General features: G+C 40.6%; 1 protein-coding gene across 1 annotated transcript in view; it reads right to left on the bottom strand.

Annotated features, from left to right (window-relative positions):
• Positions 1-13,768, bottom strand: part of astn1 (astrotactin 1) — a gene marked incomplete at its 3' end in the record, with an annotated part of 248,725 nt that overhangs the window by 122,050 nt on the left and 112,907 nt on the right. The window contains 2 exon segments of the mRNA XM_034196281.1: positions 3,722-3,874; positions 5,990-6,139. Coding sequence (XP_034052172.1) covers positions 3,722-3,874; positions 5,990-6,139 — 303 coding nt within the window.

Here is a 13,768-nt window from a genome sequence, read left to right as displayed (position 1 = left end):
GCATGATAGGTTCACTTTAAAATATACCTTAGCCAACTTTATTCAGATATTCTTAATCATCTCAAGTGTGAATCTCACAGGAGGCTATGTCGTGTTGAATGGACTTTCAGGGCTATTACATTACATTACATTGCATTTAGCTGACGCTTTTATCCAAAGCGACTTACAATAAGTGCGTTCGACCAACAAAATACAACCTTGAAGAAAACAGAATCATATAAGTACATCAGGTTTCATAGAGCCAAACATTTCAAGTGCTACTCAACTGGCTTTAGGTAATCCAGTCCCTTTATTAGTATAAAAGTGCTTCGTTAATAGTTCTAACGCTCGAAGTGGAGTCGAAAGAGATGAGTTTTCAGTTTGCGCCGGAAGATGTGCAAGCTATCTGCCGTCCTGATGTCAATGGGGAGCTCATTCCACCATCTTGGAGCCAGGACAGCAAACCCACGTGTTTTCGCCAATGGGAACTTGGGTCCCCCTCGCAGCGAGGGTGCAGCGAGTCGTTTGGCTGATGCAGAGCGTAGTGCACGCGCTGGGGCTATAATATGTGGAGTGGCTTATTAGCTGATTTAAGCACCACTCTACAGCACTTCAGTCTGAATAGAGTTGGTATGTAATATCCCTGGACAATGTTTTATAAATGAACATTGAAATAATGGGCAAAAAGAAAGGAACAATGAAGCATTGAGTATTTGACCTAAACTGTAGAAATAACATATTTGTGTTTTGTGATGTTTGCCTTTATTCATCACTTGACAGAGAAAATATAAATAGTGAGAGACTGTATTGTCACTGTATGGCCATCTCATGGAACCTTGACCTCTCCCTTTTTCAAAATTCAGAAAGAATGTTGAAAACAGAAATGTACTGGATAGTAGGCATTTACTCTTATGATTTATCTAGTGGGAATTCACAGGAAGGTAGCAGTTGGAAGAAAAAAAACAAGACTCAGTCTTAGCAAAAAAGTCTTCTTCCATTTGTAGCAAATACATAAGGTGAAAGTAAAACAAAAGATGGAGCAAAATGTATTATCGACAAAAAATGTGTCTACTATTTTATGCATAACTATTGCTATATGAATTTAAAGAAGACATTTCTTGGCCATTGATACATGTTTTTAGCAGCTCTAGTGACGTGGCTCCATGATAATGTTTGCTGGATGGTTGGTGTGAAGGCTACAAGCCTCACAAACAACCACACATGTTAAAGGTTATGCGTTTGTTTTAAACTATACATACACACAAAAAGACACATTTTAATTTATTTTTTCTTACTAGATTGAGTGCACGGAATCTTGTTTAAAATAATTATTGTTAATTGTGTTGTGTTAATCCTGTTGTTAGTGTCTTGCAGCTCACGTTGCAAAGGCTCAAAAGGCTGAGCTGATGAACACCACCTGCCTATATAGATGTGCCCAGCTAATTGGACAACGCCATTCCCCTCAAACCCTGAGGGGTGTTTAAAGAGGCCACGTCATTTAAGCCACCTATATAAATGCCTGCAGTGTGGAGAGGAAGGTGGGGTGTGCCATTACATCTGGCACATGTATTCCACTGATGTGGAATTGTGATGACTTTAGTGACCTTTGTCCATCATCAGGTCAAAGTTTATTTTTGGGTTTATTAACCAATATCTACAAAAAACCTAAGTAAAGATATTAAACCTGCAAAATATATTTCATTTTTTAAATTGGCACTGTAAGCATTGGCACATGCTTATGTAAGCATTTAGCTCTAATTAACATTGTGCTTAATTAAGACCTGATGAAGCCCGCACCGTGGCTGTAGATTTTTGGCTCAGTTATTGTTTTGAACAGCATGAAAGTATGTTTTCCCTCTTTATCAGTTGCTTTTAATTATTTAAGACAGCCTTCATCATTTAATGAGGGATTGAGAAACTGAAATTCAGTAGGTATCACTGGCGGCGGGTGGTATGAAGGTCCTTCACCAGAGGGAGGACATTAAACAGAAATCCCCAGCTTCTACACTTCGATGTTGTGTGCATTAGATTATTGAGCTACACTGCAACTGGGACTTCAATAGTCCTAATTTTAAATGTAAATTGACACGTCCAAGGACAAAGATAGGAAAACTATTTCTAAAAGATACAATTACCGATGATAAACCATTCCCACATTTCTATTTTAGAATCCGAGTTAGTCATAAAGAAATGTTTGTGCTGTCCTTTGTTATGTATTTTGAATAGCAGTAGAGGTAGAAACATCCCCTGATTGATTACTCTACCTGATGTGAAAGGCGAGGGGAAAGGTGTGACGCTACGTTATGTGCTTTTTCTTCACAGGCAGACACACGCGCAGCTGTTTGCATTAATAGCTTCTTTCCCCAGTGGTAGAATCCAGATACTCATCTGATTCACCATGACATCAAATCAAAGTGTGATGAGATTGTGGAGACATTTATGGAAACATTCTAAATCGATCCCAGTTTTTGTAATTCAACAGGCGAATCCACCATCGTTCATCTCCCCTTTCAAAGTTACCACTTGGACACCTCCCTGGAATGTTAATATCTCCCTGGCAGGCCCGTGTACACCATCGGAAAGCAGCAGTGCTACGAATCAAATCAGACCCCGGGATTATAGATGAGCGAGCGTAGTCAAAGTCTATAATATATCTGGACTCCCAGCTCACTCGTGTGACGGCTGAAAAATGCCAAAGAGCCAGCAGGAGCCAGTGCTCGGCCCCCACAGTGCTTTTTTTTCTTCTTCAGGTGCTACATTGGAATTCATTAGCACAGTGGTTCAACATATCAGAAAGTACAAGGGGAAGAGTGATGGAGGGTGTGCGGCGGGTGGTCACTGCAACCTGGCCTCAATGTGCTCTGATGCTTTGAGGGCACATCTGTTGTATGGCCTCACATGGGAAACACAGGGAGGGGGTGGGCGACCTGGCATTTTACTTTTGTCTTTGAGAGAGAGCAAAGCAAATCGGCCAGCTACACGAGAAACACAGGCACTCTGTTTGAGAGAAATGGCGAGAAGAACTCCTTGGAGAGTGGCAGAAAAAATGCAAGCTCAGTCGCCTGGGGTATCGAGCACCCAGAGAAATGTATGGGGAAAGAGTCCAGCTACATTGCTAATAAAGTCCTGTTTAATTTGCTGAATATTCCTGTTAAAACAGAGGGAAGAATCTTTCTTGTTAAAATAATACATTTGATTTATTAAAAACATTGATAATAAAGTCCTGTTTAATTTGTTGAATACTTCTGTTAAAACAGAGTAAAGAATATTTCTTGCTTAAACATAATTCATTTGATTTGTTAAAAACATTTCTAATAAGATCAAGTTAATTAAATCTGCTGAGATTTAAAATAAAAGCTTGGGTTTAGCGAATTGATTTCATATTTAAAATGAATATTTCTGTGTTTAGTCTGCCCAGTTTATTTGTAAAATATATGTACATAAGGCAGCAGTGTCAGTGTATTGTGTGCATGTTTTATTTATTTGAATGACTATTGCAAGTTGTCTAATGCATCTTTCTTGTCTTCAAAGGTTGTTCACCTATAAGACCAATGCGGCAACTAAATGGAAATGGATTTTTCAAGTAAACTACTGAAATAAAAGACTGACAAAGTAACAGTTGCTGTGTCATTGGAGTGGAATCCAGTTAGAAGTCATGTAGATGCTTCAGGTCCCTTTCAAGTGGGGAAATTAAACCAAAAAACAGAGAAGACTTGACCGTGAGGCGAGAGAAGAGACTTACCGTCAGCGATGAGGTGCTCTGGAACGTGTAGAATCACACGTACTGCGATGCTGCAGGACATGTGAGAGGAGTACACCAGGCCGATCACGCAGCTGATGACACTGATCAAAGTCAGGGTGGTCTTATTGATGGGACTCCGTGGGGAACCTGCTGCTGGGAACAAATGCACAGGCAGGGAGTGGGGAGAGGTGGGAACAACAAACGATAAAGATATCTGAAGCAGTGACCGTTCTTTAATCCCCTACATACCCTGAAACATGCACACAACCACACAAACATACGCACACGATTACACATGGAGATATTTCACAAACAAGCTAAAACAAAAGGGGCTTAGCGTCCATGAAAAGGACATGTGGATCAAAAACATCAAGCCTTTGGGAGGTTTAGAACAGGCATAGCTCGCTGGCCCAGCAATATGGTTTACCTTTGAAGGGTTTTAACATCCATGCAGGGATGCGACGGGAAAAAGATACATGGGCCTAAATAGAAATGGTCCAGAGGTTGTTTTGCAACCTTCCCCTCTTTCCTTTGCTCTCCCTTTCCGCCAGAGTGAGGTTGCGTCCCTTATCTCTTTTCTCCAGAGTGCAACACGGAAAGTGTTAAACATGACCCACAGGGGCAAGCACAAACACACAAACACACACGATACAACACATTTAACCTTGAATAAAGCCACTCACTTTGTTTAAAATTGTTATTTGCTCATACAGTAGCAGAATAGGTCTAGATTACATTGTACATTTTAGCATAACTTTCTCATTCAGAAGCTGCCTGAGGGGATGTGTAACTGCCTTACATTTTCAGTTAATTTCCTAACAGCTCTAAATCACAAATTACAGTTAATATACCTGTAAAGGTGTAGCATTATTAGAGGCGGAACAAATCTGCAGTGTAGCATTTGCCACGTAACAATTAATTGGTGCACTTGACAGTCTAGGCACAGGAGAATTGTGTTACAGGAAAAAGCTCTCAAGCTAAGTTGATAGAAATAACTCCAGGATACAGTATTGAGAATCCAGCCACTCTCACTAGTAGGCAGCCTTTTTGTATGATTATTTAATTTCAATTAGGTTTGTTCAGATAAGCTGCAAGTTACAGGCGTGTGTTTGTGTATATGTGTTCGCTTGTGGGACGTGTTATATGCTATAAATGTCCATCTCCATTATTTATATTGCAAGCTTAAGTGGTATACGCATAGTAAATTGTAAAATACATACAGTTAAACTTTTCATACTTGTTTTTCTTCTCGTTCTGATGATGGGTTGGTCAGGTATGAAACTAAACCGTGTTTTTTAATCAAGACTTGATGACTGGTGTCTATTACTGGAGGGAGCTACAGGATCCTTTAACAAAGTATAAATCTTACCTATCCTATTATGTACAAAGCTAGTTTATTCAATCAAGAACTCAATAGCCGTATGCAGGATATAATATCTCCTTTTGAAATGAATTTCCCTGGAGTAGACATTACATACAAAAACGGGAAATATTCCGATATTCTCACACTCATCATCCCTATGACTTAAGGAAATGATTCTATCACGCCTCACAAATCATTCCTTTCCTCTGGATGTAAACAACATTGTTAGGGCACTAATGCAACCAATTTATTATTTCCGTAAGCTTCGTTTTAATTAAAGGTTTGGCTAAACTTCTGGAGATATCGCCATGTTTGTGACACATGACAGTGGAGTAATTGGCTTTGAAAGCTTGTAACGCCTTCTGACAGCAGCTATTATTTGGAAAAAATAGTCTCGTTATTTTGTATCCCCCCCGTGTCTGTATCCCACACTCCCTTAATGTACATCAAAGCTGCAAGGACAATGGCATGCTGACAGATGAAGCGTGCCACAACACTTCAGTTAGACACATTGGTACAGTCTTCTCTTTAGAAATAATACGTGTGTGAAATATTATTTCAAGATACAGTGTTTTTCACGTCACGAGATGCAATCCATATCTAAATAGTCGCCACCAAAACCTCTGATCTCGTTGCCATGTTTCATTTCAGTCAACAAGATTGTATGCAGATGCAGTGTAACATGCTCACAAACACTTTTAAGAAACACACCTATGTACACACACAGCATACCATATACACAAACTCCACAATTTCCTTGGAGTCCAAATCACGAGCACACACACATACAACACTGGTGCCTTTCCATCTGCTTTATGCATTGTCAAGGTTACTAGTAATGCGTCATGGCGATGGTAGAACCATCTGACGGCGGGATAAACTGACTGTAGGTGAATTCTCCTTACCCCCTGAGCCCCACGCGCTGTTGGCGTTACCGTTTCTCATACCTCGACTCCGGCGTCGACTGCGGTTTGGGTCGGTGTAAAAGGCCAGCTGAGGCTCGCTGTCTGCCTCCGTTCCAGAGTCCCCGTCGGGGTTCAAGAAAGTTGAACCCCCTGTTGGATTCACACATAAAAAGTATGAAAAATACATCTACTATGAAGAAACGTAGTTCTGGACCATTGGTAGGGAAATGTGTCCTCGAGTTGGCCTCATTGAGAACGCAGTGGGAAAAGAAAGGGCAGCCAGAACCAAAAAGGAAAGGGCTGTGGGATTCAGTGTGGAAACAGATCAGACAAAGTTTTTTTCATTAAATCAATTATTGAAATGTAGGCTAATGGAGATGGAAGCCAAGCAGAAAGTTTTCCGTGTCATGTATTAAAGAAAAATACGCTTAAGCATTCTGGTTTATCTGTAGCTTTTAGTCTGGTTATTATGTTAAGTTAACCAAATAGATAGTGTTAATTTAGATCATTTAATGGAGTAAAATAAGTACTGCCAAACAACAGAAGTATATAAAGAAGGACGCAATGCAGCTTCTTGACTTTGATGTGTGCTTTATAACTGAATAGCTTTTGGTGAAGTCCTTGGGGGAATGCAATTTTAGTCAATCCTATCTAACCTTGAGCTGTTTATAAAAAAGTGGCAAACGTTGCCTTATAGAGCGAAGCTTTGCTGTGGATCTTTATATTATTACAATGGAGAAGATTCAAGATTCAATGGTTTATTGTCAAATAATGAATACACAACTTGGGTCACAGGTTCCTCAGCAATGCAAATACAAGACATAAACATTTAGAAAATAAGAACAATACAATTTGTGCAAGCTCAGGCATTAAGTAGTCTTATGGCTTGTGGGATAAAACTGTCTCTGAGATATAATCATGTTAAAATCAAGTTGTGGTTAAAAAGCCTTTCTCAAAAGGAATGAATCATCTACAATGAGTGCTCACAGACTGATGCATATAAGAATCAGTGATGAACACGGTACTGAAAGTACAAATAAGTACTACATTTTTTATTACAGAACATGTTGTGCTGGTGCCTAAAGGTATTGTTAAAATGTTAATGCATATAATGTGAGTGTTTATCTCATTACCTCAGCGTTATGTTAAGACAGTGCTATGCTGCGGTGAATCCTTTTAAAAAGTAAAGATGGAAAACAATGGATGGCTTACAACAGGGGTTCCCAACCTTTATTGTGCCAAGAACCGGCAGATCCAATAAAAAAAAAATCGCGGACCGGTTGTCAATTTGAACTGATTTTAATATTACTCACCACCAGCAGGTACGTAGCAACAGAGGCTAATTGTATGTAACAGCCTGAACAAATACTAGAACAATATGCATCCAAAACATATTAACAACGTTTAAAAAAGAACCGGTGTCGTTGTTTCTTTTTTCAGAAAAGCGGAAAAGCGGAAAACCAAAAAACTGACATTATTCAGTTTTTAAACCAAAAGGGGAAAACAGATAAATCAACATTTTGGTTTTGTTTGTATGATTTACGGATAATCCAGTGATGGGAAAACGAGGAGAAGGCGCATTGTGAAGGACATGTCCGGGATGTGTGTGTATGTGTGTCACTGGCATTTGTTTTCAGAAGATATTATGATAGTGCCGTTCGTTCCGGTGCATTCCGACAGCATTTAGCACTACATCGAGATTAAGAATATTATTAAAGATTAAACTTATTTTGGGAACACCCGCATATACCTATGGAGTTAGCCAGATGTGTGTAAATTACTGTTCATGGTCATTTGAAAACAAATGCCGGTGTCGGACAGACACAAACCGAACACGCAGAGCAGAGCAGAGCAGAGCAGAGCAGAGCAGAGCAGAGCAGAGCAGAGCAGAGCAGAGCAGAGCAGAGCAGAGCAGAGCAGAGCAGAGCAGAGCAGAGCAGAGCAGAGCAGAGCAGAGCAGAGCAGAGCAGAGCAGAGCAGAGCAGAGCAGAGCAGAACACACACACACACACACACACACACACACACACACACACACACACACACACACACACACACACACACACACACACACACACACACACACACACACACACACACACACACACACACACACACACACACACACACACACACACACACACACACACACACACACACCACACACACACACACACACACACACACACACACACACACACACACACACACACACACACACACACACACACACACACACACACACACACACACACACACACACACACACACACACACACACACACACACACACACACACACACACACACACACACGCCTTGGTGACCGGACATCTCCTTCATAAAACTCATAAAAGGAGGAGTAATCGGGCAGTTCGATGTGTGTAGAGGTGTGTGTGGTTAACACGTAGCACCCTATGTCACTCGCTGTTCTGATGAAGGTAAACACAGCGAAGGCGGTGCGTAAAAAGGCACATCTTTACCCGCTGGTGCTGCACTTCTCAGAGGCGGAGTATACGTCCCGCTGCCTCCTGATGCTGCAGCCATTTCATGAAGTGAAGGAGGTTTTCCTTCTATAAAACAGCTGCGGGCAGCACATACCGTGAGGTCCCGGACATGAATTCATAGATCAAGGCAGACTGGTTTACTCTCCTGTTTTGCCAATCTAGTGCTTAAACAAATAGCTCTACACCCCTGACCGGTCCGCGGACCGGGGGTTGGGAACCCCTGGCTTACAAGATGGAAATCTTAAAGGGTGGATAAAATGCTGAACAAATATTTGCCTGTGTACATTTGCTGGACAATACCAACATCAATCTCTTTTCAGGTTGGTTTGTCTTGTCGTTATCATGCTGACAAGCAAATGTACAAACTACTTGCCTGATTTTAATGGAATTGGTGGAAGGGTTCTTCTACTAAATAACATTTTGGAGCGTATCCAAATCAAGGCGTGGAAATGTGTCTTTCATTTACATTTCAAGATAGTGCATCTTTTATTGATGTGGTATGGAACATTAGGGTTCCTGACTATGAAATGATGACTTAAAGCTCATGAAAACACCAAAGAAATCCTTGGAACTTTGGTATGGCACCATCAGAGTATGTTAACATACCATTAGCCAAAGTTTGTGCTTTTCATGTTGCCATTTATGGAAAGAGCCAATTCACAAGTATTCATTAACAAGCACTTCCAATAAATAAAGAAAGGCTACAGAATGGAGTGTACAAAAAAAAGGGGAGGGGGGGTACACTGCTTTGTTTGGGAAGTTAATCCCACTCATAGCAATTAATCGTTCTCCATTTTGCAGTGGGTGAGATAGTAAATGTGCCTTCTTTTCCCGGCTGGTCTAGCATTTCAAGCTACAATATGATCTTAAGGATGACGTATAAAACAACCTCCTTTTATAATGCAATGTCCCTAATAAGTCTAAAATGAATTTCAGCTGATTGTGTTTTAGCAGAGGCATTATCTATATTTAGAGGGCATGTATTGAAGCTTGTCTTACAAGTGTTAGCGGATTGCGAATCACAAAGTGTGGGGGAAAATCCATGAAAGCAGCAAAGAGTTGCTGCATCAGCGGGATATGTGTGAACTGAAACAACATTCATGCTAACGTTGCTCAGTGACAAGAGCTTTTAAAATCCCCAACCAAGCATTTGATTAAATTATACAGAAGATCCCAAAGAAGGAAACATGGGGGGAATGAAAAACACTGTTGGCAGCAATGTCAATGTGAGAAGGGCTTTTTCATGACAGCAGCTTCATCAGCTTTTCATATTGTTGGTTTTAGAACAATATGCACTGAAGATATGAATGCACAGTGTACATATTATTGGCAGCCTTGACTATCTGACGGCACAGATGCTGCCGTTGCTTTACTTCACAAGGGGGAAGGCCTTTTTGATGACACCATTGTTTCAGCAGCATTTCACATCACTGATTTAATAATATAATAATATTCACTGGACAATTTCCCCACATAAATGTTTGCTGGCAGGGAACAAAGTCCTCTGGAACATTATTAAGTGTGCTATCAAAATGCTGCAGTGAAATAAGGTCCAATAAAACCTTATATATAGTATGTTACAATAACTACAAAATAAGGAAAATACAAGTAAATGTCAAGTTAAATATCCATCAGACAGTGGGAATTTGTATTATATGCAACACAATAACATTGAGTTTAAAAAAAAACGTTTTTACTTTCCCCATTTGGAAAAAAGCTGTATTCCCATTGAAGCTGTTTAGATTATATATGTTTTGCTTTGCTTTGCTTGTTGCTTCCTTTGTCCGGAGTTTGAAAAATGGAACAAAGGTTTTCAGACAAAAACATTGTATTGAGAACATATTGGTCTTTTTGAGAAGCATATAAGAATATGTACCAAGTATGGTACATGTGTTATATGCCAATGACAACACTATTGCCATGTACAGATTCAAGGGCTATTCACTCAAAGAATGCAGCATATGAAGATGTAGCCTTCAAAGGAAAGAAAGCAAGTGGGCTAAAGCTATTGCTCTTTTGTAAATGAGGCACTCTACCTTTACGTATAATGAAGTTGTGTTCTGAACAAGCAGAAACAATAAAAGGTTTAAAAAGTTGAGTATTTACCACCTAAACTTCAACTGGTACAAAGGATTTGGTCCAATTCCCACACATCCCTTATTGAGGGGTCTAGTTGTTTTAGGGCCCCACTTTTGGCTCCATTTTAAGGAGACACTGAAATATGACATTCTGCTTGAATATTTTTCAATGACGAAATGATTAATCACTTCAAAGTATGTGGCCCTGATTTGGGACAAAGGTCATGTGATAGTGTGTCCCTGCCTAGACAATGGGTTCAGTGAATGTATGCACTCAATCATAGAGATTAAATAAGTTGAAACAGAATCAGTTTTGGAACCCGACGTCACAGTGCGGTGGCCAAACACGTGACTGGCCCTCAATGGGCCATTTGAATCAAATGGGGGTCTATCAAATGGGCTATTCAACCCTCATTCTACCAACACATTTACCATACAGTACAAAGACTACATACTGACCCAACAATATCATATTGTAAGGAACACACATTATATTAAATTGTTTATTTCTTCTCAAAACGCTTTTTATTATGTAATTAATCTTAGGTCGCATTCACACCAGCCTTGTTTAGTCCGGTTGAATCGAACCCTGGTGCGTTTAATCCCTTGGTGCGGTTCGTTTGGGTTGGTGTGAACAGAGTCCGAGACCTCTGAAGTGAACTAAACAACCGGACGCTGGTCCGATTAAAAGAGGTGGTCTCGGACCGCTTGCTAGTGAACCCCAATAGCGTGGCGTGGGGAAACAATTAGGGGAAGCCAATAATACGTCCTTTCTTTTGGGTCGGGGGTGTGGTGGTCAATGTAATAACGTAACCAGATGAGTGATTACAGTACCCGGTATCATTTTACACACATTTGTATCAGATGCAGGACTTACACACGCCTGTTATCTAACTGACAGGTCCGCACGCACTCTCCAGCCGAAACTCTAATAAGCATTAATTCACAAACTAAATCAGGAGACCTTTAACGTTTTACGTACGATTCGCTCCTTTTTTCCTCGCTGTACACAGCTCCAGTTTGGGCATCGGCCTGTCATCAGATTGTATTTTTTGTTGCTGCTGTAGCGGAAGTTTAGTACAATTATTTTTGATTAAATACTCCAAATATCCACCCTCCATAATTGCCCTTGCTTCAGTTGCTTGCTACTTTCTAACGGCGGTGAGAGTGGTGCAGTATCTATCGATTAGATTTATGATTAGAAAATTATAAAAGTAGGGTAGACATGTGGATATTATCCGACTGAACAAAACTTGCATTTATCTAACAGGTTCGTTTTCCACTGACCTTATTCAGAGCTATTTTCCAAAACCCTATGGAGAAATCCCATTGCTTTTTTGTCGAGGGAAACCGAGCGCAGCTTACTTCCGGATTTTAGGATGCGTCACTGCAGCACTAAGTTGATGCGATTTGATTGGATTGTGAGGCAAGGGAAGCCAGCCGCCTCTGGCTTCCCTTGGCATGACCCTGACCAATCACAGGTTGGCAGAGGCATCACGTGAGCCTCATCTGATTGGTCAATCCCTCCATTTTTTTCACCAAGGGAAGCCAGATTCGGCTGGCCTCCTCTCGCAACAATGAGTGCAATCTACTGTTTCACCATAACATCTAGAGGGGCGCTGTTTGTTTCACTCTTTGTAAAATACTCAATGAGAATGGGGGAGAGACGGGCCGGCAGCAACGCACAGCAAAGGAGAATTATCGAAACAAAACAAAGTGTTTTTATTTATTTATTTAAATTATAACTACAATCCGAAAAAACAGGGGAAGCCTGGCTTCCCTGGGCCTCCGGGAGAAAACGCCACTGGTGAACCCTGGAGCGGTTCATCGCTGGTGTGAACGCAGCCGCACCAAAACACAGGAAGTGTAGTATTTACGCGTCGCAAGAACACGGAGGTCTTCAAAATCTTTAGCGAAAGAGTGAAGCATAATGAAGTGTTGATCAGTGTCGTGTAAAGTAAAAATGCTCCGTCAACTATACATAAAAGTCAGAGCCACCTGTCGTCGGTGAAACGTCCCTCCTTACTGCAGAACATCTCTCATTATATGTGTTATGTTTGGTAATGCACGTCGTCTGATGATATAATCATATGCGCCGTCTGCTAAAGTCTGTAGATTTGCTGTCCAGATTAACAGCAGCATGTAACCTGCCAGTGCTCTATGGCGGAGGCTACGGTAGAAATTGCCTGGATTTGCGGTTTTTCCCCCTTAATGTCTGACCAATTGTTGAACAGCATTCCCGTGCACATGACTTGTGTTTAAAGTTTATAGTCCGTTTGAGTTTTGCCCGTGTGAACGCAAACCGAACCTTCTGAAAAATGAAACAATGTAACAAACTGTCGCCTGGTGCGCACCAGAGAAGCGGACTATTAGGTGTGGATGCGACCTTAAAGTTAGGGTTTATTTTGAAAGTGTGTACAACGAAAGATTCGGATAGGGGACACCTTCAAGTCAGACACATGGCAACATTCAACTTTTTAATTCTGCAAATTGGGTGCTTTTGACTACGGACCCCTAGGACTTTAATACTTTGAAGTTTTTAGAAAGTACTCATGAAACTGAAACATAAAAAGAATAAAAAGTCACTGGGAAGAAAATAATTGACAATGTCGAGAAGGATTGGACCGACAGAATGAAATCATGCAGGGGTCCCAGTTGGTGGGATGAGGGTTGAGTGACACCGCTGCATATCCTTTCAAAATTAATCACCACAATAATTGAATGTGTGTGTATGCAGCCTTAAACTGAAAACGGTCTTGATGCTTGATAAATAATCAGAGTTCTTGTTACATATTCATTGTATTGTTTTATAATTTTAGCTTAATTCAAAAGTTAATTTAGAGAGCCTATCCTAAAATGCTGACAGTAGATTGATATCACTGAATTGCCCATCCCTACCCCAACATAAGAGCCATTATGTAAAGCACTAGTATGGGAGACCTTGTTGTATTTTCACGTTCTTTATGTTAAGGTCTGTGAGAATCATTTTAAATCTAACAATGGTGGCTTGGAGTGAGCAAAATCCAGCAACTTCCCCTCTAATGAGGTCAACTCAACTAAAGCCCCTCTTTGTTGAGAGATATTTTATTTGAATTTTCCATTTCCTAACTTCAGGAAATTAGGCTTTAAAGTAGCTCTCTAAACACCTGAATAGAGCAGAGCTGTCAAGGAAAGCTTTGAGGCTGCATGAAAGAA

This window comes from Gymnodraco acuticeps, unplaced genomic scaffold (assembly GCF_902827175.1).
Source record: "Gymnodraco acuticeps unplaced genomic scaffold, fGymAcu1.1, whole genome shotgun sequence".
Classification (NCBI taxonomy): domain Eukaryota; kingdom Metazoa; phylum Chordata; class Actinopteri; order Perciformes; family Bathydraconidae; genus Gymnodraco; species Gymnodraco acuticeps.
The sequence above is the reverse complement of the archived record's forward strand: the minus strand, read 5'-3'. Positions and strand labels throughout refer to the sequence as shown.